Here is a 27,239-nt window from a genome sequence, read left to right as displayed (position 1 = left end):
AAAGTGCTGCAAAAGATACAAGAACACAACGAAAAGCTAACGCTCAAACTAACTGCTCTGTGATTGGTCGAAGGTGAAGGTGGTTCACAGGTTAGAGGCGTGTCCTCACAGCAGCAGTCATGTGACATCGTCATCATCATCATCATCATCGTCCTGTCAGGTGAGGAGGAAGTCAATGGGCGGAGAGATCTCCAAAGACAAGGAGGAGGAGGAGGAGGAGGAGGAGGAGGAGGAGCTCACACTGAGACGCCAGTTCTCCCTGAGGAGACACCGCTGAGGAGGAGGAGTCAACGGAGGGGGAGGAGTCAACAGAGGGGGAGGAGTCAACGGAGACAACAGAGGAGGACGCTTTAGTTCGTAAATATAGCTGTGAGTCAGAGTTTGTACAGAATATTGACGTAGAAACTATGGTGGCCCTGAGGTGAAAAACACAAACGCAAAACAAAAAAAACACAAGCACAAATCAGTAAATCGTTTTCTACTAATGCGCTTGTGTTTTGCGTTTGTGTTTCTTGATTTGCGTTTGTGTTTTTTTGTTTTATGCGTTTGCGCTTTTTGATTTGTGTTTGTGTTTCTTGTTTTGCCTTTGTTTTTCTTGTTTTGCGTTTCTTGTTTTGCGTTTGTGTTTCTTGATTTGCGTTTTTGTTTTGCGTTTCTTGATTTGTGTTTGTGTTTCTTGATTTGCTTTTTTGTTTCTTGATTTGCGTTTTTGTTTTTGTTTTTGCGTTTGTGATTCTTGATTTGCGTTTTTTGTTTTGCATTTTTTGTTTGTGTTTCTTGATTTGCGTTCCTGCTTTTGCGTTTCTTGATTTGCGTTTTTTAATTTGCGGGGTTTTTTTTGCGTTTGTGTTTCTTGTTTTGCGTTTCTTGTTTTGCTTAGTATTTTTTGTTTTGCGTTTTTTGTTTTGCATTTCTTGATTTGCATTTGTGTTTCTTGATTTGCTTTTTTTGTTTCGCGTCTGTGTTTTTTGTTTTGCGTTTGTTTTTCTTGATTTGCGTCTTTTATTTTGCGTTTTTTTTTTTTTGCGTTTCTTGATTTGCGTTTGTGTTTCTTGATTGTCATTTCTTGAATTGCGTTTGTTTTTCTTGTTTTGCGTTTCTTGTTTTGCATTTCTTGATTTGCATTTCTTGATTTGCGTTTCTTGATTTGCGTTTGTGTTTCTTGGTTTGTGTTTTTGTTTCTTGATTTGCTTTTGTGTTTCTTGATTTGCGGTTTTTGTTTTGCGTCTGTGTTTCTTGATTTGCGTTTGTGTTTTTTGTTTTGCGTTTTCTTTTTGATTTGCGTTAGCGTTTTGCACCTCAGGGCCACCGTAAAAAAAAAACTCTCTGCGATCAAACCAGCACAAACACAGTCCTGCACTCCCTCTGTGTCCGTCAGTGGTACTGCAGCCTCACTTTTTCTTTTCTTCATTTCATCGTCTTTAGTCTGAATTTCTGTGTTTTTTCCGTCATTTTAACAAAGACAGTCGTGTAGGAGCAGGCGTTGTTAATTATTATGAATACATTATTGTTATTATGAATACATTATTGTTATTATGAATACATTATTATTATTATTATGAATACATTATTAATCCACAAATAACGACAAATATACGTTTCTTTAGTTTAACTTCTGTTGTTTTTAGTGATTCTACATTAAATCCTAACATTAAACACTCACTCATTATTTTCTGTGCTCGTTCATATTTTGTGTATATTATTTGTTTTAAAAAGTCAATAAATCATGAAGTTTGTGTCAAATATTTGACGACGATGAAGTAAAAACCTGATAAAAAAGAGGTCAAACATTAACGTTTATTTATTACAAACATTTACATATATTACAAAACATGTCTTTAGGTTAATCTGGGGCAAACTACGGAAGAGGATTAGGGTCACAAAACCTCTCAAACTTGTGTCTTTAATCTCTCAGAAGACTTTGGACTTTTCTAACATGACAAAACAAACCTCAGAATTCAGAATTTAATCTTGTTAATCTTTTAATTTAATCTTAATCCCTCAAAACTCTATTTAAAAAAAATATAAAAAAAATTTAATCTGAGATTAAAGGCAGATTTCTGGGATTAAAGTTTGAGTTCTGCATTTTTTCTAAGTAATCTGAGATTAAAGACAGAATTCTGAGATTAAAATTTGAGTTCTGTGTTTTTTCGACATAATCTGAGATTAAAGTCAGATTTCTGATATTAAAGTTTGAGTTCTGCGTGTTTTCTAACATAATCTGAGAACAAAAACAGAATACTGAGATTGAGATTTGAGTTCAGCATTTTTTCTACATAATCTGAGATTCAAGATGGAATTCTGAGATTAAAATTTGAGTTCTGTGTTTTTTCTACATAATCTGAGATTAAAGACAGAATTCTGAGATTAACGTTTGAGTTCTGTGTTTTTTCTACATAATCTGAGATTAAAGTCAGATTACTGAGATTAAAATTTGAGTTCTACGTTTTTTTCCGACATAATCTGAGATTAAAGACAGAATTCTGAGATTAAAATTTGAGTTCTGCATTTTTTCGACATAATCTGAGATTAAAGTCAGATCACTGCGATTAAAATTTGAGTTCTACGTTTTTTTTGAAAAAATCTGAGATTAAAGTCAGATTTCTGAGATTAAAGTTTGAGTTCTGCGTGTTTTCTAACATAATCTGAGATCAAAAACAGAATACTGAGATTAAGATTTGAGTTCAGCATTTTTTCTACATAATCTGAGATTAAAGTCATATTTCTGGGATTAAAGTTTGAGTTCTGCGTGTTTTCTAAGTAATCTGAGATTAAAGACAGAATTCTGAGATTAAAATTTGAGTTCGGTGTTTTTTCTACATAATCTGAGATTAAAGTCAGATTTCTGAGATTAAAGTTTGAGTTCTGCATGTTTTTTCTACATAATCTGAGATTAAGCACAGAATTCTGAGATTAAGATTTGAGTTCAGCATTTTTTCTAAGTAATCTGAGATTAAAGACAGAATTCTGAGATTAAAATTTGAGTTCAGCATTTTTTCTAAGTAATCTGAGATTAAAGACAGAATTCTGAGATTAAAATTTGAGTTCTACGTTTTTTTTGACATAATCTGAGATTAAAGTTTGAGTTCTGCGTGTTTACTAACATAATCTGAGATCAAAAACAGAATACTGAGATTGAGATTCGAGTTCAGCATTTGTTCTACATAATCTGAGATTAAAGACAGAAGTCTGAGTTCATTCTAATTTCTGAGAGGAAAAAAAAAAATTCTAATCTGATACTTATCCCAGAATTCTGATTCAAATCTCGAAGTTCAGACTTTGCAATAAAATCTCTAAAATGTGGTCATCATCCTAATCCTTAATCCTAATCCTCCTCCGCGATAAACTTTACTAACAAGGGATTAATTTAAAGAACGAGGTTAAAAACAAAGAGGAAAAATGCGTCTCCGCGTGTGAACAGCAGGGGGCGCAGCAGCAGTAGCTTCAGTAACGAGACTCCGCCCCCCTCCCGCGGCATGTAACGAGACTCCGCCCCCTCCAGCCTCACTTCATGCACACGGCCAACATCTTTAAAAGAGCTTCTCTGCAGAAACGGAGACAAACACCAGCGTCAGAAACAGAGCGTTCAGACCAAACCTCGTTCAGATTAAAGCAGATTACGTCAGATTAAAGTCACCGACCTCACGCAGGGGATGTACGACAGACTGTACCTGCACACACACACACACACTGGTGTCACACACTAATAAATAAACAAATAAGAACAGAAATCACAGGAGTAAAAAACGTCGACTCACCACGTGAACGACAAAACCTGCAAGATGACGAACAACAACGCCAGACCAAAGTTTTTCCACTGGAACCACAAGAACATACACATATATACATCATCATCATCGTCAGCACTGAGAGAGCGCCCCCTGCTGCCGACGCTCAACACTCCACCAACGGAATCTACGGTGTAATGACGTCACTCACCCAGAAGGCGGCGCAGAGAGTCAACACCAGGCAGGTCTGCAGTGAGACACAGACGATCGTTCATACTCTGAACGTCCTGAGATCTTCTTATTTATTTATTTATGGACCAAACAAAATAACTACAATAATAATAAATATAAAATAATAAAAATAATAATAATAAAATATATAACGCGGACTCACAATCATGATGGTGGTGGCGAGCGCTCGGGTTTTATCGCACATCCTCTTCAGCTGTTTGAGCGGACCCATCAGGAACATGGTGCTGCACGTGATCAACAACAACAACAACAACAACAACAGATACATTCAGGCATTTCAGTAAAACTTCATACATTCATACATTCACATTATTTTATATATATAAAAAATATATATAAATACATATAAATAAATAAAAATATATACATAAAAAAAATTAAATAAAATAAAAAAATATATATTTATATATATCTATATTATAGACATATATGTGTATATATGTTATATGTCTATATTTACACATAAACTGTACATACATATAATATATACACATATATATACATATGTGCACACACACATTATGTGCACAAACACATATATGTGTTTATATATACATACACATATATATGTATGCATATATATATATATATATATACACACATATATGTGTGTATATATATATATACACACACGCATATACATATGTATCTATATATATATACACACACATATATATGTATGTATCTATATATAAACACACACATATATATATATATACATATATACACACATATATATACATATATACACATACATACACATATAAATATATATATATATATAAACATATATATACACATATATATACATATATATATATATATGTATATATATATATATATATATAAACATATATATATATAAACATATATACACATATATACACATATATACATATATTTAAACATATATATACACACACATATTTATGTACTACTGCAGGACACTCACCTGCCCAGAGCACAAATATTTCCAAAGGTGTAAAAGACGATGAAGAGTGTGATGCCGACTTTGGGGATGAAGAGAACACACACCCCCTGCAGGACAGAGTCAGGAATTACACAAGTTTTACTGATAATAAATCCCCCAGTCAGTGCACAGGACAACAACAAACAACAAAACAAACAAATACAGACATTTAGAGAAGGTTTCCTCGAGCTGCACATGAGCGCCCTCCAGTGGTGCTTAGAGGAACATACCAGAGAGGAGCAGCTCATGAAAGAATCATGTGAGCGTCACTTTATCTCTGCTCCAGTTTGTCTATTTGATGAGTCACTGTCTCTTTCTGATCATTTAATCACAACAACAACAACAAACCACTCACTCTCCCACACCAAAGTCCACAGAGAAAACCAGTGATTTTAGCTCACAGGGACACAGGAGCTGCTGGTCCTCTGCCGCCTCGTGTGGTCAACTTTGTGTCACTGAATTCACATTCATTCTCTCACACCAAAGTCACTCACTCTCCCACACCAAAGTCACTCACTCTCCCACACCAAAGTCACTCAGTAGCCCACACCAAAGTCACTCACTCGAAGTCACTCACTCTCCCACACCAAAGTCACTCACTCTCCCACACCAAAGTCACTCACTCGAAGTCACTCACTCTCCCACACCAAAGTCACTCACTCTCCCACACCAAAGTCACTCACTCTCCCACACCAAAGTCACTCACTCTCACACCAAAGTCACTCACTCTCCCACACCAAAGTCACTCACTCTCCCACACCAAAGTCACTCACTCTCCCACACCAAAGTCACTCACTCTCTCACACCAAAGTCACTCACTCTCCCACACCAAAGTCACTCACTCTCCCACACCAAAGTCACTCACTCTCTCACACCAAAGTCACTCACTTGCCCACACCAAAGTCACTCACTCTCCCACACCAAAGTCACTCACTCTCCCACACCAAAGTCACTCACTCTCTCACACCAAAGTCACTCACTCGCCCACACCAAAGTCACTCACTCTCCCACACCAAAGTCACTCACTCACTCTCCCACACCAAAGTCACTCACTCTGCAACACCAAAGTCACTCACTCTCCCACACCAAAGTCACTCACTCTCCCACACCAAAGTCACTCACTCTCTCACACCAAAGTCACTCACTCACCCACACCAAAGTCACTCACTCTCTCACACCAAAGTCACTCACTCACTCACCCACACCTGTGTGCTGTGATGTTAAAATCACTGGTTTTCTCTATGGACTTTGGTGTGGGAGAGTGAGTGTTTTTTTTTTTCTAAAGAGAGAAACAAATGTTGACAAAGTGTCAATAAATAAATCAAACTACAGTTTGAATAAAAACAGGTGAACTGTGACTTTAAAGACATTAAAGTAGAGACAGAGTTATTGTCTCTGGATCAATGACACATTCCTCAGAGCCGGAATGACCTGAACAACCACATCATCATCATCATCGTCATCATGCACGCGCACTCACCAGCACCGTGCACGCGGCTCCCACCACGAAACACGCCACGAAGCCTTTGATGCGCGTGGGCCAGCTCAGCGACGAGGCGTCATTTACGGTCTGACACGTGACAAACACACACACATTAAACATATAAACACATATATGTATATAAGTGTGTGTGTAGGTACAGGAGTGACGTCACAGCTCAGTCATCAGGTGTTACCTCGAGCACGGTCCGGTCTTCTCTGCGCGCTTCCTCTCCGCTCAGCACCGACTTCAGCTTATCCATCGTTCAGCGACGATTACTCTCGATTCACGACGATTACTCACGATTCAAAAAACCCACGATTAACCGTTAATGTCCGTAAACGGCGTCACATCGCAGCCTCGGCTGTTTACCTGTTTACCTGCACGCGCGCACACACACACACACACAGGTGGAAGATCACTTCCTGTTCATCACACCTGAGCAGAGGGGGGAGGAGCTAAGAGGAGGAAGAGGAAGAGGAGGAAGAGGTCTCACTCTTTCACTTTTTCCTTTACCTTTTCATTCATTTATGTTTATTTATATTGTTTTAATATTTTTATTTTTATTTATGTGTGTGTATTTTTATACATAAATTTTATTTTTATTTTGTATATATTTATCCTTTTTTCATATTTAACCTTTATTTTTTTTTTATTTAAATCACTCTCTCACACACACATTCACGCCTTTTTCTTTCTTAAAGTAGGAAAGTTATTCTTTATTAACAGGTGTCAATTGTTTTACGTACTCCGGTACAGTAGGTGGCGCCATTACTGTTACTCCGCTTTAAAGCGGAAAGAAGAGAGCTTTTATTTTGACAAGCGTGAACCGGAAGTGTGCGCTGACTGCTAGCATTTTCCTCCTCGGTCTGTTTCACGGTTTCTCCGCAGAGATGCAGGTAACGCTGCTTTAAAGTTAACATTATTATGATAATGTGCTAAATTATTTAGTGGTTTTTTGTTACGTGTTTCTTCTGAATGAATAAATCTCGCTGTTGCTAATCCGCTAGATTAGCTAGCGCGGTTGTTAGCGTGTTAGCTGGCTAGCATAACAATGACGATAATCTGTAAAAGTTCAATGTTTTTTTACCAAAGAAAGGGCAAAAATAATCTAGCGATTATTTACATAATCGATTAATCTGTCGATTGTTTTTTACGATTAACTGAGTCATTGTTTGGTCCATAAAACGTTGATCAGTGTTTGTTAAACATGGACATTATGATGTTCCCAAACACAACATATTCAAAATAACATTTAAGAAGCTGAAAAATGACAGAAACGTGAAAATATTCACATTTAAGAAGCTGAAAAATGACAGAAACGTGAAAATATTCACATTTAAGAAGCTGAAAAATGACAGAAACGTGAAAATATTCACATTTAAGGAGCTGAAAAATGACAGAAACGTGAGAATATTCACATTTAAGAAGCTGAAAAATGACAGAAACGTGAAAATATTCACATTTAAGAAGCTGAAAAATTACAGAAACGTGAAAATATTCACATTTAAGAAGCTGAAAAATGACAGAAACGTGAAAATATTCACATTCAAGAAGCTGAAAAATGACAGAAACGTGAAAATATTCACATTTAAGAAGCTGAAAAATGACAGAAACATGAAAATATTCACATTTAAGAAGCTGAAAAATGACAGAAACATGAAAATATTCATTTAAGAAGCTGAAACGATCAGAAATGGTGTTTTAATCATGAAATAAAGCTTCAAACTCTCGCTCTCTTGTCTTAAATGAACTCCTGTTTCACTGTTTTAACGTTGTTTCATATGGACAGATGAAATCTAAAACGTTTGCGTTAATCTTGTGTGTTTCCAGCACAGAGAGGAGAAGCAGCTGGAGGCCTCAGTGGAGTCTCTGGCTTCACGAGTCGCTCACGTCAAAAACGCTCTTCACAGCTTCATCTATAAGTTGGAGAATGAATACGAGCGACTGGGCTGGTGAGCGTTTAACCACGTGAACTTTAAGGGTGAATAAATACACTGTAATATACTGTGACGCGTGTCTTTCAGGCCGTCAGTGCTGGACAACTTCGCTCTTCTCTCCGGTCAACTCAACACCATCAACAAGCTCCTGAAGAACGAGAAGACGCCGTCCTTCCGTAACCAGGTCATCATCCCTCTGCTCTTGTCTCCAGACAGAGACGAAGACCTCGCCGTGAGTTTCTCTGACGCCACGACCGCGACCACGACCACCGGAGCTCCTTCCTGTTTGTTCATCTTTGTTTGTTTTCCTCTCCGTCAGAAACTCACAGAGCAGCGAGTGCCGGTGTTCAGCCACGAGATCGTCCCGGATTACCTGAGAACGAAGCCCGACCCTGAGGTGGAGGAGCAGGAGAAGCAGCTGAGCACCGAGGCAGCTCGCATCGGCCCTGAAGTGGCTCAGGTCAGAGGGTTTCTGTGGAAAAATCACTGTTTCTCAACCCTGTTCCTCAGGGAACTCTGCCCTGCCAGGTTTTACATGTTGCCCAAAAACACCCGAGTCACATGAAACATTACGTTTTTGGAAAAAAAAAACCAAAAACTGACAAAAAAAGACCAACATTTAAATATAAATGGACAAAAGTTGAAAAAAAAATTTTGAAGTTGAAACTTTTGAGCAAAATTTAAATATAACATTAAAAAAAGACAAAAGTTGAAACAAAATTGGACAAAATTGAAATCTTTTTTTTTTTTAATGACAAAAGTTGAAATAAATGACGAAAATGTAAATATAACATTTTAAAAAATGACAAAAGTTGAAATATAACTTTTCTATAAAAAGAGAAATGTTGAAACATTAACTTTTTTGAAAATAAAAAATTTTTTTAAATGACAAATTTGAAACTTTTAACCAAAATTTAAATAAAATATTTTTCTTAAATGACTAAAGTTGAAACATTACATTTTTTGAAAAACAATTGACAAAATTTGAAATAAATTTTTTAAATGACAAATGTTGAAACATTCATTTTTTTTAAATGGACAAAAGTTTAAATTTAAGTTTTTAAAAAAAACACAACATTTGAAATAACATTTTTTTTAAATGACAAAAGATGAAAAAATGTAAATATAACATTAAAAAAATGACGAAAAAGTTTGACAACTTTTTGGATTTTTTAAACAAAAGTTGAAAGATTTTTTAAAAAAGAACAAAAGTTGAAAATTTTTTTTTACAAATATTACATTTTGGACCAAAATTTAAATACAACATTTAAAAAAAAAGATATAAGTTGAAACATTAAATTATCTGAAAAAAAAGGACAAAACTTTATCAGGTTTGTGCAGAGCTCGACGACGAGCTGACGATTCGTCTGAATCAGGGGTTTTTGGAGCAGGTAACATGTAAAACATGGCAGAGCAGAGTTCACTGAGGATCAGGATCAGAAAACACTGATCCTCAGTTTTAAAAACCTGCAGAAAAACCTCTTTTTTTGTTTGTCCTCCGCAGAAACAAATCCAGGCGTTGAATAAAGTTTGTTCGAATCTCCTGGAGAAGCTGAACAATCCTCGCGACGACAGAGACGCAGAGACTTCCTGTGGGTTTGACCTTTGACCTTTGACCTCCGGTTGTTTTCCAACAGTTCTCCAGGTTTTTTGTTTGTTGTTTTTATTGATTCTTCTCGTGTGTTTTTTTCCAGCGTTGAGACAAAACAAACCCTCGTTTAACCCGACCGACACCAGCGCTCTGGTGGGAGCCGTGGCGTTCGGAAAAGGTCTCTCCAAGTGCAGACCTCCCGGTCCAGGAGTGGCTCCCGCTCATCCAGGCCAGGGGCCCATGATGAGCGGCGGGGGGCCCACCTTACAGCAGGTCACCATAGGAGGAGGCCCAGGGCAGCAGGCAGGGATGGGAGGACCCGGGGCCCCACAGCAGCAGGGGCAGCCCGGTAAGTGGATTCTGAAAAAGTCCACAAAGTCAAACTCTGACTTTGATCCCAGAACGTTTTCTCTCTTCTGTTTCAGGGAAAATGGCGAGCAGCATCAAGACCAACATCAAGTCTGCGTCTGGGTCCATGCACCCTTACACCAGGTCTCTGCCGCAGCAGTGAGCGCTGCAGCGGCAGAGCCACTAGATGGCAGTGTGGCACCGGGGACTGTGTTTGGAACGGAACGACGACAACTTTTCTAATAATAAAAGATGGGATTTTTTTAAAAATGTGAAATGAATTCTTTTCAGTCTGTGTTGTTATTATTATTGTTATTATTGTTATTATTGGCTAAATAATTCTTCTAAATGAAGTCACATACGTGGTTTTAACCAAAATAAATATGACAGTTTTTGTAGTTATCTGACAATAATTTGGTTTTAAAGGACTTTAAGAGTAATTTACACACTGAGTTTACTATGATATACACTATAGACTGACTGACTAAGTCTACCGTGTCTTAAGAATAATTTAGCCGCTTAATTTTGTTGTTAGACAGACTTTAACAACAGGAAACTGAAGTTTATAAACCACTCACTCTCCCACACCAAAGTCACTCACTCTCCCACACCAAAGTGTGTGGGAGAGTGAGTGACTTTGGTGTGGGAGAGTGAGTGACTTTGGTGCGGGAGAGTGAGTGACTTTGGTGTTAGAGAGTGAGTGACTTTGGTGTGAGAGAGTGAGTGACTTTGGTGTGAGAGTGAGTGACTGGTGTGGGAGAGTGAGTGACTTTGGTGTGGGAGAGTGAGTGACTTTGGTGTGAGAGAGTGAGTGACTTTGGTGTGGGAGAGTGAGTGACTTTGGTGTGAGAGTGAGTGACTTTGGTGTGGGAGAGTGAGTGACTTTGGTGTGGGAGAGTGAGTGACTTTGGTGCGGGAGAGTGAGTGACTTTGGTGCGGGAGAGTGAGTGACTTTGGTGCGAGAGAGTGAGTGACTTTGGTGCGGGAGAGTGAGTGACTTTGGTGTGAGAGTGAGTGACTTTGGTGCGGGAGAGTGAGTGACTTTGGTGTGGGAGAGTGAGTGACTTTGGTGCGGGAGAGTGAGTGACTTTGGTGCGGGAGAGTGAGTGACTTTGGTGCGGGAGAATGAGTGACTTTGGTGCGGGAGAGTGAGTGACTTTGGTGCGGGAGAGTGAGTGACTTTGGTGCGGGAGAGTGAGTGACTTTGGTGCGGGAGAGTGAGTGACTTTGGTGCGAGAGAGTGAGTGACTTTGGTGTGGGAGAGTGAGTGACTTTGGTGTGAGAGTGAGTGACTTTGGTGTGGGAGAGTGAGTGACTTTGGTGCGGGAGAGTGAGTGACTTTGGTGCGGGAGAGTGAGTGACTTTGGTGCGGGAGAGTGAGTGACTTTGGTGCGGGAGAGTGAGTGACTTTGGTGCGGGAGAGTGAGTGACTTTGGTGTGAGAGAGTGAGTGACTTTGGTGTGGGAGAGTGAGTGACTTTGGTGCGGCAGAGTGAGTGACTTTGGTGCGGGAGAGTGAGTGACTTTGGTGTGGGAGAGTGAGTGACTTTACAGACTTCAGTTTAACACAAGGAAAAGACTGTGAGATGTGAGAAGACTGAACAAAAACCAGTGACAATGTCCTGGTGAATGAGGTGAAGAGCTCAGAGTACAGCAGCAGCAGCAGCAGCAGCAGCAGCAGCAGCAGCAGCAGGAGGATCAGCAGCAGCAGCAGCAGCACATCAGTACACAGGCACAGTGAAAATCTCATGTCAGGGCTGCAGGAGACAAACACACACAAAACACTAGGGGCCTGTTTCACAAAGCAGGTTTAGTGAAAACTCTGAGTCTGTTAACCCTGAAATGAGGGAAACTGGTTTTTCGGTTTCAAAAAGCCAGTTCAGCTTAACTCTTGAGTCAGTTGCCCTGGCAACATACGCCCTGAACCTAACCTGATCACTGGCAGGTTTTCTTCAACTAACCTGGAATTTCTCTCTGTCTCCGCCCTCTTTCAGACACACACGGTATTTGACTTCCTCATTCATTCAGTCAGCAGAGTTTTGAAGTCTGTTCTGTCGTCTACATTAGAAATTATATTAGGTGAAGACTATTTTCACAACCATGTGCTTTTGACAGTGATCCCGTGGATGAAGGTGCAGCATTAATGTGCAGATAATTAAATATTCTTCAGGACATGATTATCAGACTGTGCATAGATTTCCAGACACTTCTCTCTTTGAGCAGCAATGTTTCACGTCACAGTTCATCATTTACATTCACAACCTAATCCTTCCTTACATTTACAACATTAACAACCGGAGTCAAGCTCTCACATCACAGCACAAACTGTGTGTTGCGCTGCGTTTTTTTTTTATACAAATGGGAGTTTTTTATACAACGTCATAGATGCAGATCACTTGACCATGATATAAATGACTAGTCATTTATGTGTGAAAACATCATTATGTTGGGGATAAAACAACTGTACAGTCAAACAGACACTTTATATTTACTTTATGTAAAACATGATCAAAATGAGGTTAATCTCATGAGATTATACCGAGGTCTTACCTGTTTGAACAATGTTTTTATGTTTCATATTAAACTGCTGCCAACTGCGCTTCTCCCCCGCGGGATTACAGCTAAATAAATACATTAATAATCTACAACTCAAGCAGTTTCCTCTGTAATATTATTGTGATTGTGCAAAGGACGACATTTAAACTTCCTCATCATCATCAGTGTTCTCTCTCTCTCTCTCTCTCAGACGTCGTCTCTCTCTCTTTTGCTGCTGTTACACTTCCTTCTAAAAACTTGCTCAAATTCACGCATTAATATTTTCCAACTCCAGTGGGTGAATAACATCACCCTCCGCTTCCTCGTTGTCATGGTGACTCGTTGAAACGTGGCTCCATTAATACTGTCTTTTTATACTTGTGGTGCAGGCGCTTAACTCCAGGTGAAACTACTCTGAGTTGAACAAACTAACTCAAATCAGCTGTTTTGAAACCGAAAACTCAGAGTTTCCTTTTCTCAGAGTAGATCAACTCAGAGTTCAGGGTTAGACTCAGAGTTTGTTGAACCTGCTTTGTGAAACAGGCCCCAGGACATTCATTCAGAGGACATGCAGGACACAGAGCAGCAGACAGGGGGCGCCACTGAGCCACCAAAAAAACGACATCATCTCTGTCATCGACTGTGGATGTTTTTCATCGAGTTCAATCAGAGGAGATGTGAGCACGCTCTAAACTCTTAGCTAAGCTTAGCTTAGCTTCACTAATTTAACACACACAGACACACACACACACACACACACACACACACACACACACACACACACACACACACACTTTGTCTCATCTGGAACAGAAAAATCACCAAATCAATCGACCTACTTCACTAAGCTAAGATTGCTCGGGGAACAACAGCGCCCCCTTTGTTTTTTGCACCGTGGTTTTTTTTGTTTGTGGGCGGGCCTTAGGAAGCTGCCTGCTGATTGGCTACTGAGGTTGAGCGCAACAGCTCAAAGGAGCGGAAGTCGTCGCTGTCTGTCTGCAAACTCGTTCTCCGTCAACACCTGACTAAATAATCTGACTAAATAATCTGACTAAATAATCTGACGTTTATAATCTGACAAATGTTAGATATTTATAATTCTGTTGTCAGATGTTGACGAGGAACGAGTCTGTCCGCCCACTGCTCCATAGACCCCCACAAACTACCACTAAACCAACTACTAAACTACTAATACTACTAAATTACTAAAACTACCAGTACAACTACTAAAACTACTAAATTACTAAAACTACCAGTAAAACTACTAAATTACAAAAACTACTAAAACTACCAGTAAAACTACTAAACTACTAAAACTACTAATACTACTAAATTACTAAAACTACTAGAACTACCAGTAAAACTACTTAACCACCAAAACTACGAAAACTACTAAGACAAAAAAATAGCGAAACTACTAAAACTACTAAACTACCAGTACAATGACTAAAACTACTGAAACTACTAAAACTAATAAAACCACTAAACTACCAGTAAAATTACTTAAACTAATAAACGACTAAAACTACCAAACTAGTAAAACTGCTAAACTAGTAAAAGTGCTAAACTACTAAAACTACCAAACTAGTAAAACTGCTAAACTAGTAAAACTGCTAAACTACTAAAACTACCAAACTAGTAAAACTGCTGAACTACTCAAACTATTAAACTACTAAAACCACCAAACTAGTAAAACTACTAAACTACCAGTAAAACAACTAAACTACTAAAACTACCAGTAAAACTACGACTAAAAACCTAGAAATAAAGAAAGAGAGAGGGAAATACTGAAACAGTGAAGGAAGAAAATATCATAAATATGTTTTTTTTTTTTGTTTTTACTGTAAATGTAAATGATCATCCTAATGTCCAGATAAGTTATATTGTTTTTCTTGCACATATTTAATCCTTATTTCCTGATCCTTGTATTTTCTAACTTGTTGTTGTTTTTATCTGCTGTGAAAGGACGATCTTATCTCATCGATACTCAGGGACAAAGATAACAAAGATATTTATGACGTTTTATTTTTTTATTTAAATCACTTTGTTTCATTACAATCTCAAACCTGGATTAAATAATCTGGTTGATTAAAACAAACTCCACAGAACATGATGATTTACTACAATAATCTAGAATGTATAGATACTTATTTCTTATGTCTTTAAATCACTTTGACAGAAAAGAAAAGAACAAATCATGATGATGATGATGATGATGATGAGTTCTATCACAGAGACACATGTTACATGTGATTATAGAGACAACAACAAACTCAAGGACACGCCCACACTGTTTGATTGACAACAGAGTTGAACTCACTGCTCCTGAAAGAACTCAAGTCTATTTGAGTTTACAGAACTCAGCTGTGGATCCAGGTGGATAATAAACACAGACTCCAGCATAGAGAGGCTGAGTGAACGTGGTCTGGACTCTGTGGATCAGAGTCATGGTGTCAGAGACTCTGTAGAAGGACAGAAGACCTGCTCTGTGGTCCAGGTAAACTCCCACTCTGGAGACACCAACATCTGAGACTTTAGTCAAGATGCTGTTGTGTCGAAAACTACAAATGTTTTGGTTACACTCTAAAGACCAAGATTTGTCATTGTGTCCAAAAAAACATTCACCTGAACCTGATCTGCTGATGTTCTTGTACGTCACTGCTACAGAAACTCCTCCTCCTCCTGTCCACTCCACCTCACAGTAACAACGTCCACTCAAACTCTCTTCACTCAGAACCTGAGAATAATTAGTGAATCTGTCTGTGTGATCAGGATAAGACTGAACTACGTTCATTAATGTCACTTTTCTGTTTCCCTCAGATAAAAACAGACATTTTTGAGCTGTGTTTGGATCCAGTTTGATTTCCTGTGAATATCTGAAGAACTCAGCTCTGGTCTTTGGTTCTGTCAGTAAAACATCTGCTTCATCCACAGTCAGTGAGATGTTTGTCCACGTCTGGGTCAGGACGTCCTTCAGTAGATCTCTGAGCTTCACCACAGCTGCTGTCACGTCCTCAAAGTGTCTCAGAGGACGGACGTTGATGGTGGACGAGTGTGTAGATGGACTGAGTGCTGACAGTGAGCCGTAGTTGAGGAGAAACTGGTTGTGGTCGTGTGTGAGTGAGAGCTGCTTCAGTTCAGCTTCTCTCTTCTTCAGCTCAGTCTTCTCCTGCTGAAGCTTCTTCTCAGCGTCTCTGACTCGACTCACTTCAGTTTGCTGCTTGGATCTGATCTGCTGCTCCACCTCAGAGTGTTTTTTCTGCAGGAGACTCATCGTCTCAGTGAAGACCTCGTCTGTGTCCTTCTCAGCTTTATCAGCAGAGACAGTGAGGTCCTCCTCCTGCTGTTGAAGCACCTTCACGTCTCTGTCTATGTCCTGGACTCTCTGCTGGACTTCTTCTTGACTCAGATCCAGCTCTCTCTGCTTCTCCTTCCTCTCTGCTGCAGCTGTGACTGTGTCGTGGTCTTTGTGTTGGTCCACAGAGCAGAGATAACAGATACACTGATGATCAGTGCGGCAGAACAAGTCCATCATCTTACCGTGATGAGGGCAGATGTTCTCCTGGAGGTTCTTGGAGGGCTCCACCAGCTTGTGTCTCTTTAATGCAGGTGATTGATGATGAGGCTGGAGATGTTCCTCACAGTAAGAGGCCAAACAATCCAAACAGGACTTGAGAGCTTTCAGTTTCCTCCCAGTGCAGACGTCACAGGCCACATCTTCAGCTCCAGCATAGCAGTGATGAGCAGGAGCAGCGTGGAGTCCAGTCTTCTTCAGCTCCTCCACTAACTCTGCTAACATGGTGCTTTTCTTCAGGTCAGGCCTCGGTGTGAAGGCCTCTCTACACTGAGGACAGCTGTAGATCCTCCTCACGTCCTCACAGTCCCAGTGTTCTTTAATACAGTTCATACAGAAGCTGTGTCCACAGCTCAGAGTCACCGGATCCTTCAGAAGTTCCAAACAGATGGAACAAGAGAGAGTTTCTCTCTGCAGCTGAACTCCTGCCTGCGCCATTTCACCAACGTCTGACTTTCTCTTTCTCACAAGAGGAACCAGCTTGAGCTTGTTTATTGCAGTGGGCGGAGCCTGTCGGCTCCTCCTCCTCTGGTCAAAGAGCAGATGTGATAGGCTGGTGGTGAGGAGCAGGAAGTGTGAGCTCAGTGTGGGTGAACTTTGTATGTAGTGACGCTCCCTGATCACAGATAAACACACAGACCTGTTTGTCTGTCCTCAACACACCAAAGAGTGGGAAGATTTCTGCTTCCTCACGACATTTTAGTGCAAGAGTTTGTTTTGTTCTGGACACTTTTGACGAGTAAACATTGAATTATAGACACTTTTGAGTAGTAAAAACTGAATTATGGACATTATTGATGAATAAAAACTGAATTATGAACATTTATGAGTATTAAAACTAAATTATGGACATTTTTGAGAAATAAAAACTGAATTATGGACATTTCTGAGTAGTAAAAACTGAATTATGGACATTTTTGACTAATAAAAACTGAATTATGGACATTTATGAGTAGTAAAAACTGAATTATGGACATTTTTGACTAATTAAAACTGAATTATGAACATTTATGAGTATTAAAACTAAATTATGGACATTTTTGAGAAATAAAAACTGAATTATGGACATTTTTGAGTAGTAAAAACTGAATAATGGACATTTTTGAGTAGTAAAAACTTAATTTTGGACATTTTTGACTAATAAAAACTTAATTATGAACATTTATGAGTATTAAAACTAAATTATGGACATTTTTGAGAAATAAAAACTGAATTATGGACATTTCTGAGTAGTAAAAACTGAATTATGGACATTTTTGACTAATAAAAACTGAATTATGGACATTTATGAGTAGTAAAAGCTGAATAATGGACATTTCTGAGTAGTAAAAACTGAATTATGGACATTTTTGAGTCGTAAACACTGAATTATGGAAATTTTTGAGTAGTAAAAACAGAATTATGGACATTTTTGAGTCTTTAACACTGAATTATGGACATTTTTGAATCGTAAAAATTGAATTATGGACATTTATGAGTAGTAAACACTGAATTATGGACATTTTTGAGTCGTAAAAACTGAATTATGGACATTTTTGAGTCGTAAAAACTGAATTATGGACAATTTTGAGTCGTAAAAACTGAATTATGGACATTTTTGAGTCGTAAACACTGAATTATGGACATTTTTGAGTCATAAACACTGAATTATGGACCTTTTTGAGTCGTAAAAACTGAATTATGGACATTTATGAGTAGTACAAACTGAATTATGGACATTTTTGACTGATAAAAACTGAATTATGGACATTTTTGATGAATAAAAACTGAATTATGGACATTTTTGTGTAGTAAAAACTGAATTATGGACATTTTTGACTAATTAAAACTGAATTATGAACATTTATGAGTATTAAAACTAAATTATGGACATTTTTGAGAAATAAAAACTGAATTATGGACATTTTTGAGTAGTTAAAACTGAATTATGGACATTTTTGAGTAGTAAAAACTGAATTATGGACATTTTTGAGTCGTAAAAACTGAATATGGACATTTATGAGTAGTAAACACTGAATTATGGACATTTCTGACTAATAAAAACTGAATTATGGACATTTTTGACGAATAAAAACTGAATTATGGACATTTTTGTGTAGTAAAAACTGAATTTTATGGACATTTTTGACTAATTAAAACTGAATTATGAACATTTATGAGTATTAAAACTAAATTATGGACATTCTTGAGAAATAAAAACTGAATTATGGACAATTGAGAAATAAAAACGAAATTATGGACATTTTTGACTAATAAAAACTGAATTATGGACATTTTTGAGTAGTAAAAACTGAATTATGGACATTTTTGAGTAATAAAAACTGAATTATGGACATTTATGAGTAGTAAAAACTGAATTATACACTTTTGACTATTAAAAACTGAATTATAGACATTTATGACCTGTCAATTCTCAGCAGAATAGTTTTTTCTTGATTTTCGGTGAAATAAAAAAACATATTTTGACGTTTTTTCCAGAATCAGTGGACATGTGACGTGTTTGTTTGTTTGTTTTCCACCTAAACATCACAGGTTTTCATCAGGTAATCACATGTTAGTTAGCGTAGCAACAACGACAACAACATGCTGAACATTGATCCCTCTGGTTTCAGGTCTGATCTAAATCTACTGATCTGACTGGACAGAGTCACTGTACCTGCAAACAGACGCGTCTGAAAGTCTACGTTCTGAAAAGACCAGAGAGTCAAAGAGTCAACACAGTGAGGAGGAGGAGGAGGAGGAGGAGGAGGTCTTACCTCCTGCAGAAGGTCGGCCTGCTCGATGGCCTTCAGCACGTTCTTCTTGGACGTTTCCTGAGCTTCGCCGCCCAAGAGGAATTCATCCAGGATGAAGTACGCCTTCTCAAAGTTGAAGATGATGTCCAGCTCACAAACCTGAAATCAAACAAAAACTATCATCATCTACGTTAGCGGCGGCTCATACAGCGGCGGCTGTTTTTAGAGGGAGGACAAATAACGCTCGTGAAGATCAAACCGAGGCTGAGGGTTACATACTGTGGCTTTAAACTCATCCAAAAAACACACGTTTTTAAATGTGATTTTAGCCACTCGTCAAATCTACATCATCTTCTCCAACAGGAAACTGAAGTGTGTAAACCACTCACTCTCCCACACCAAAGCCCATAGAGAAAACCAGTGATTTTAGCTCACAGGGGACACAGGAGCTGCTGGTCTACTGCTGCCCCGTGTGGTCACTTTGTGTCACTGATTTAAGTCTAAAGTAAATATTTTACAAGCCAAATTGACAAAATAAGACATTTGAACTTAGTGATGGAGGCAGCAGTGGATCAACAACTCCTGTGAACTCCTGTGTCTCTGTGATGTTAAAATCACTGGTTTTCTCTCTGGGCTTTGGTGCAGGGAGAGTGAGTGGTTCACAAACTTCAGTTTACACAAGGAAAAGTCTGTGTAACAGTGAAGATAAAGACGTGAACGTGTTCTTAAAGACGTCGTAGACTTCAGCAGTGTTCAGAGCGTTTGCTAAAACCCTGAAATAAAAACCCTGAAGTGTCTTTGATGAGAGGAAACTCACGCTGCCAAAGTATTTGTCGAGCAGCTCCACGTATCTGTGGATGATCTCCAGAGTGATGAGCTCGTTGTCCTGACTCTCCACAGCACAGCAGAAATACAAACTGGCATATCTGCAACAACAACAACAACAGCAACGTAAACAACAACAATGTAAACAACAACAACGTAAACAACAACAACAATGTGAACTGCAAAAACGTAAACAACAACAACGTAAGCCATAACTTAAACACCAACAATGTAAACAACAACAATGTAAACAACGTAAACAACAACAGTGTAAACAACAACAATGTTAAAACAACAATGTTAAAACAACAATGTAAACAACGTAAACAACAACAGTGTAAACAACAACAATGTTAAAACAACAATGTAAACAACAACAACGTTAACAACAACAACAATGTGAACTGCAAAAACGTAAACAACAACAACGTAAACCATAACTTAAACACCAACAATGTAAACAACAACAGTGTAAATAACAACAATGTTAAAACAACAACAATGTTAACAACGTAAACAACAACAGTGTAAACAACAACAACGTTAACAACAACAACAACAATGTGAACTGCAAAAACGTAAACAACAACAACGTAAACCATAACTTAAACACCAACAATGTAAACAACAACAGTGTAAACAACAATGTTAAAACAACAATGTAAACAACAACAATGTAAACAACGTAAACAACAACAGTGTAAACAACAACAACGTTAACAACGACAACAACAATGTGAACTGCAAAAACGTAAACAACAACAACGTAAACAACAACAATGTAAACTACAATGTAAACAACAACATAAACAACAACAATGTAAACAACAACATAAGCAACAACAACAATATTAACAACAACAACGTAAACAACAACAGTGTAAACAACAACAATGTAAACTACAATGTAAACAACAACATAAACAACAACAATGTAAACAAAAACGTAAACAACAACAATGTAAACAACAACGTAAGCAACAACAGCAATGTTAACAACAACAACGTAAACTACAACGTAAACAACATCAACAGTGTAAACAACAACAATGTAAACTACAATGTAAACAACAACATGGTAAACTACAACGTAAACAACAACAACAATGTAAACTACAATGTAAACAACAATGTAAGCAACAACAGCAATGTAAACAACAACAATGTAAACAACAACCATGTAAACAACAACATAAACTACAATGTAAACAACAACAACGTAAACAACAATGTAAACACCAACATAAACAAATGCAACAACAACGTAAAAAACAACAATGTAAACACCAACGTGAACAACAACAATGTAAACAAAGTCAACAACGTAAACAACAATGTAAAACAAAAACGTCAACAATGTAAACTACAATGTAAACAACAACATAAACAACAACAATGTAAACAACAACGTAAGCAACAACAGCAATGTTAACAACAACAACGTAAACAACGACAATGTAAACAAAAACGTAAACAACAATGTAAAACAAAAACAACGTAAACAACAACAACATCACACTGCTCTGTTTTACGGCTGAAGACTGAACATTTTATTGTGTATCTGATGTTTCTGTAACTATTATTTGTTGTTAAAGAGAGAGAATGTAAATCAGAACAACACACACACACACACACACACACACACACACACACACACACACACACCCACAGTCCATTGTGCTGTGGCTCTTAATCCTGTTTAATCCCTTAGGCTCTGTAAGAATGTGATGATTGGCTCAGTTAATCCAGGTTCAGGAGAATCCACAACTTCACTCACACGCACGCACGACCTACCTTCTTACAACCTACCTTCCTTCCTTCTTGGGACCTACCTTCTTACAACCTACCTTCCTACCTTCTTAGGACCTACCTTCTTACAACCTACCTTCCTTCCTTCTTGGGACCTACCTTCTTACAACCTACCTTCCTACCTTCTTAGGACCTACCTTCCTGAAACCTACCTCTCTACCTTCTTACAATCTAGTTTCCTACTTTACTTTCTTACAACCTACCTTCCTACCTTCTTACAACCTACCTACCTTCTTTACTAAAACCTGCCTCCCTCCATACAACCTTCCTTCCTACTTTACTAAAACCTACCTACCTTCCTACCTATGTACATTCTTACAACCTACCTTCCTACCCACAAAACCTACAACCTCCATACAACCCTCCTTCCTTCCTTCCTTCCTTCCTTCCTTCCTATGCTGTCAGGTTGTTAACGGTATAAGAAAAGTCTAATTGTTTGTTGTTTGTCCACTGACAAAGAGTGTGATGATGAAAGTAAAGGTCTGTCAGGTAGATGATTGACAGGTCTGTGACGGATGGTCTGTGATGGTCTGTGATTGTCTGTGACGGTCTGTGACGGTCTGTCATGGTCTGTGATGGTCTGTGATGGTCTGTCATGGTCTGTGACGGTCTGTCATGGTCTGTGATGGTCTGTGACGGTCTGTGACGGTCTGTGACGGTCTGTGACGGTCTGTGACGGTCTGTGATGGTCTGTGATGGTCTGTGACGGTCTGTCATGGTCTGTGGCGGTCTGTGACGGTCTGTCATGGTCTGTGATGGTCTGTGATGGTCTGTGACGGTCTGTCATGGTCTGTGACGGTCTGTCATGGTCTGTGATGGTCTATGACGGTCTGTGATGGATGGTCTGTGACGGTCTGTGATGGATGGTCTGTGATGGTCTGTGACGGTCTGTCATGGTCTGTGACGGTCTGTGATGGATAGTCTGTGACGGTCTGTGACAGTCTGTGACAGTCTGTGATGGTCTGTGGCGGTCTGTGGGGGTCCGTGACGGTCTGTGATGGTCTGTGGCGGTCTGTGGCGGTCTGTGACGGTCTGTCATGGTCTGTGACGGTCTGTGACGGTCTGTCATGGTCTGTGATGGTCTATGACGGTCTGTGATGGATGGTCTGTGACGGTCTGTGATGGATGGTCTGTGATGGTCTGTGACGGTCTGTCTTGGTCTGTGATGGATGGTCTGTGACAGTCTGTGGCGGTCTGTGATGGTCTGTTACAGTCTGTGATGGTCTGTGGTGGTCTGTGACGGTCTGTGATGGTCTGTGACGGTCTGTGATGGTCTGTGACGGTCTGTGATGTTCTGTGATGGTCTGTGATGGTCTGTGACGGTCTGTGATGGTCTGTGACGGATGGTCTGTGATGGATGGTCTGTGACAGTCTGTGACAGTCTGTGACGGTCTGTCATGGTCTGTGACGGTCTGTCATGGTCTGTGATGGTCTATGACGGTCTGTGATGGATGGTCTGTGATGTCTGTGAAGGTCTGTCATGGTCTGTGATGGATGGTCTGTGACGGTCTGTGGCGGTCTGTGACAATCGTGATGGTCTGTGGCGGTCTGTGGCGGTCTGTCATGGTCTGTGACGGTCTGTGATGGTCTGTGACGGTCTGTGACGTTCTGTGATTGTCTGTGATTGTCTGTGACGGTCTGTGACAGTCTGTGATGGATGGTCTGTGATGGATGGTATGTGATGGATGGTCTGTGACAGTCTGTGACAGTCTGTGACAGTCTGTGACGGTCTGTGACGGTCTGTGACCTCAGGACTGACCTCTTGTAGACCACCTTCAGGTCTCTCCACTCCAGGAAGCTGCACATCTTGGGCTTCCGAGCCAGAACGGTCTGCACCAGTTCTCTGGTGACCTTCTTCTTCTCTTTGTCAGACAGGGCCACGTACCATTTCTGCAGCCGCAGCTTTCCTTGACGACTGAACAGAAGCATGAACTGCATCTGGAAGGAAGACATGAGGACACGAAAGACAAGCAAAGGAGCAGAGAAACTGAATTATGGACGTTTTTTGAATGGTAAAAACTGAATTATGGACATTTTTGACTAGTAAAAACAGAATTATGGACATTTTCCACCAATAAGAACGGAATTATGGACATTTATGAGTAGAAACAACAGAATTACAGACATTTTTGACTGGTAACAAACATTTTTGACTAATAAAACTGAATTATGGATATTTATGAGTAGAATCAACAGAATTATGGACATTTTTGAATGGTAAAGAACATTTTTGACTAGTAACAACTGAATTATGGACATTTTTTACGAATAAAAACTGAATTATGGAACATTTTTGACTAGAAACACCTGAATTATGGACGTTTTTTACTAGTAAAAACTGAATTATGGACATTTTTGACGAGCAACAACAGAATTATGGACATTTTGACTAGAAACAACTGAATTACGGACATATTTGACTAATGAAAACTGAATTATGGACATTTTTGACTAGCAACAACAGAATTATGGACATTTTTCACGAATAAGAACAGAATTATGGACATTTATGAGTAGAAACAACAGAATTACGGACATTTTTGACTAATGAAAACTGAATTATGGACATTTTTGACTAATAAAAACTGAATTAAAGACATTTTTGACTAATAAAAACTGAATTATGGACATTTTTGACTAATGAAAACTGAATTATGGACTTTTTTGACCAATAAAAACTGAATTATGGACATTAACGACCATTTTTGACAAGTAACAACTGAATTACGGACATTTTTGACGAATAAAAACTGAATTATGGACATTTATGACGAATAAAAACTGAATTATGGACATTAACGAACATTTTTGACAAGTCACAACTGAATTATGGACGTTTTTTACTAGTAAAAACTGAATAATGGACATTTTTGACGAGCAACAACAGAATTATGGACATTTTTACTAATAACAACTGAATAATGGAAATTTTTGACTGGAAACAAACATTTTTGACGAATAAAAACGAAATTATGGACATTTATGAGTAGAAACAACAGAATTACGGACATTTTTGACTAATAAAAACTGAATTACGGACATTTTTGACTAATAATAACTGAATTATGGAAATTTTTGACTAATGAAAACTGAATTATGGACATTTTTGACTAATAAAAACAGAATTACGGACATTTTTGACTAATAAAAACTGAATTATGGACATTTTTGACTAACGAAAACTGAATTAAGGACATTTTTGACTAATAAAAACAGAATTATGGACATTTTGACTAATAATAACTGAATTATGGACATTTTTGACAAATAAAAACTGAATTATGGACATTTTTGACTAATAAAAACTGAATTACGGACATATTTGACTAATGAAAACTGAATTATGGACATTTTTGACTAGCAACAACAGAATTATGGACATTTTTCACGAAAAAGAACGGAATTATAGACATTTATGAGTAGAAACAAGAGAATTACGGACATTTTTGACTAATAAAAACTGAATTACGGACATTTTTGACGAATGAAAACTGAATTATGGACATTTTTGACTAATATAAACTGAATTACGGACATTTTTGAGAAATAAAAACTGAATTATGGACATTTTGACTAATAATAACTGAATTATGGACATTTTTGACTAATAAAAACTGAATTATGGACATTTTTGACTAATAAAAACTGAATTACGGACATATTTGACTAATGAAAACTGAATTATGGACATTTTTGACAAATAACTGAATTATGGACATTTTTGACTAGCAACAACAGAATTATGGACATTTTTCACGAAAAAGAACGGAATTATGGACATTTATGAGTAGAAACAACAGAATTACGGACATTTTTGATTAATGAAAACTGAATTATGGACATTTTTGACTAATAAAAACTGAATTATGGAAATTTTTTACTAATGAAAACTGAATTATGCACATTTAAGACGAATAAAAACTGAATTATGGACATTTTTGACGAATAAAAACTAAATTACGGACATTTTTTACTAATAAAACTGAATTATGGAAATTTTTTACTAATGAAAACTGAATTATGCACATTTAAGACGAATAAAAACTGAGTTATGGACATTTTTGACGAATAAAAACTGAATTACGGACATTTTTTACTAATAAAACTGAATTATGGACATTAACGAACATTTTTGACAAGTAAATACTGAATTACGGATATTTTTGAGGAATAAAAACTGAATTATAGACATTTATGACGAATAAAAACTGAATTATGGTCATTAACGAACATTTTTGACTAGTAACAACAGAAAAATCTAAAACTTTAGTTAAATACAGTTCAAACTATTAAAATAACAACATGACAGACAAACTATTGTTTTTCACTTAAATCGTCGCTTTAAAACATTAATTGCACTTCGCTAACATTAAAACGAGGGTTTGTTTTTCACCTCGGGTTGATTTTTATTCTCATTTAAAACAGAAACGTCTCATGAAATGTCTTCTTTAAATCACCGTTACGAAGCGGAAGTGACTCAAACACCGTTAAACCGCTGCTGGCGCTAGCGTTAGCATTAGCATGACAAAGCGAAAAAGCGCGTGGAAATGTTGACGTTTTAAACGCGATAAAGTGAGAAAAGTACGAGAGTTACTCACCATCACTGTGACACACACACGCACACGCACACACACACACACACACACACACACACACACACACACACACACACACACACACACACACACACACACACACACACACACACACACACACACACACACACACACACACACACACACACACACACACACACACACGAGACACGCTCGCTCCTGATTGGTCGCCGCTGCCTCGCGCCGCCGCTCATTGGGCTGAATCCTCGGACCGGCACAGACCGGCACACGTGATTGGCTCAAACACACGTCAGTCAAACCTGATGGACGGCGCATCAGTAGGACCCGCCCACAGTGACGTCATCAACCCGAGCAGCGCCACCTGAAAGCTCAGGATTAACTCCTAATCCTGGAATCATTCACATTTTTAACATTTAATCACCAAATTAGGCCGTCTGGGATTAAAATTACACATATCTGTGACGTCATTAAGATTGGCAAATTACATTTTGAGTCATAAAAACTGAATTATGGACATTTATGACTTGAAACAACTGAATTATGGACATTTCTGACTAGAAACAACTGAATTATTGACATTTTTGACTAGAAACAACTGAATTATGGACATTTTTGACTAGAAACAACTGAATTATGGACATTTTTGACTAGAAACAACTAAATTATCGACATTTTTGACTAGAAAACAACTGAATTATGGACATTTTTGACTAAAAACAACTGAATTATGAAAATTTTTGACTAAAAACAACTAAATTATCGACATTTTTGACTAAAAACAACTCAATTATGAAAATTTTTGACTAAAAACAACTGAATTATGGACATTTTTGAATAAAAAAAACTGAATTATGGACATTTTTGACTAAAAACAAC

General features: G+C 38.1%; 4 protein-coding genes across 4 annotated transcripts; 1 reads left to right on the top strand and 3 right to left on the bottom strand.

Annotated features, from left to right (window-relative positions):
* Nucleotides 1-2,987: 2,987 nt before the first annotated feature.
* On the bottom strand, nt 2,988-6,743 carry sft2d2a (SFT2 domain containing 2a). Its single transcript, XM_083887492.1, has 8 exons — nt 6,627-6,743; nt 6,431-6,520; nt 4,933-5,018; nt 4,123-4,204; nt 3,940-3,975; nt 3,759-3,817; nt 3,642-3,671; nt 2,988-3,544 (listed from the first exon to the last, which is right to left on the bottom strand). Exons 1-8 carry the CDS (start codon nt 6,690-6,692, stop codon nt 3,505-3,507), a joined length of 489 nt encoding a protein of 162 aa, XP_083743618.1. The 5' UTR covers nt 6,693-6,743; the 3' UTR covers nt 2,988-3,504.
* A 512-nt stretch (nt 6,744-7,255) lies between these two features.
* med8 (mediator complex subunit 8) lies at nt 7,256-10,580 on the top strand. Its single transcript, XM_083888088.1, has 7 exons — nt 7,256-7,329; nt 8,264-8,385; nt 8,458-8,602; nt 8,690-8,830; nt 9,875-9,962; nt 10,065-10,310; nt 10,387-10,580. The coding sequence occupies exons 1-7, from the start codon at nt 7,324-7,326 to the stop codon at nt 10,470-10,472; spliced, it is 834 nt and encodes a 277-aa protein (XP_083744214.1). The 5' UTR covers nt 7,256-7,323; the 3' UTR covers nt 10,473-10,580.
* A 4,604-nt stretch (nt 10,581-15,184) lies between these two features.
* On the bottom strand, nt 15,185-16,855 carry LOC310926252 (tripartite motif-containing protein 16-like; the record flags this gene model as incomplete). The annotated part of the gene is made up of 1 exon (XM_083888350.1): nt 15,185-16,855. The coding sequence occupies one exon, from the start codon at nt 16,853-16,855 to the stop codon at nt 15,185-15,187; it is 1,671 nt and encodes a 556-aa protein (XP_083744476.1).
* Nucleotides 16,856-18,975: 2,120 nt separating this feature from the next.
* Nucleotides 18,976-23,724, bottom strand: LOC310926251 (AP-1 complex subunit sigma-2-like; the record flags this gene model as incomplete). The annotated part of the gene is made up of 4 exons (XM_083888349.1): nt 18,976-19,104; nt 19,174-19,311; nt 19,970-20,078; nt 23,546-23,724. 4 exons carry the CDS (start codon nt 23,722-23,724, stop codon nt 18,976-18,978), a joined length of 555 nt encoding a protein of 184 aa, XP_083744475.1.
* Nucleotides 23,725-27,239: the final 3,515 nt, after the last annotated feature.

Source organism: Microchirus variegatus (assembly GCF_963457635.1).
Source record: "Microchirus variegatus genome assembly, chromosome: 4".
Classification (NCBI taxonomy): Eukaryota; Metazoa; Chordata; class Actinopteri; order Pleuronectiformes; family Soleidae; genus Microchirus; species Microchirus variegatus.
The sequence above is the reverse complement of the archived record's forward strand: the minus strand, read 5'-3'. Positions and strand labels throughout refer to the sequence as shown.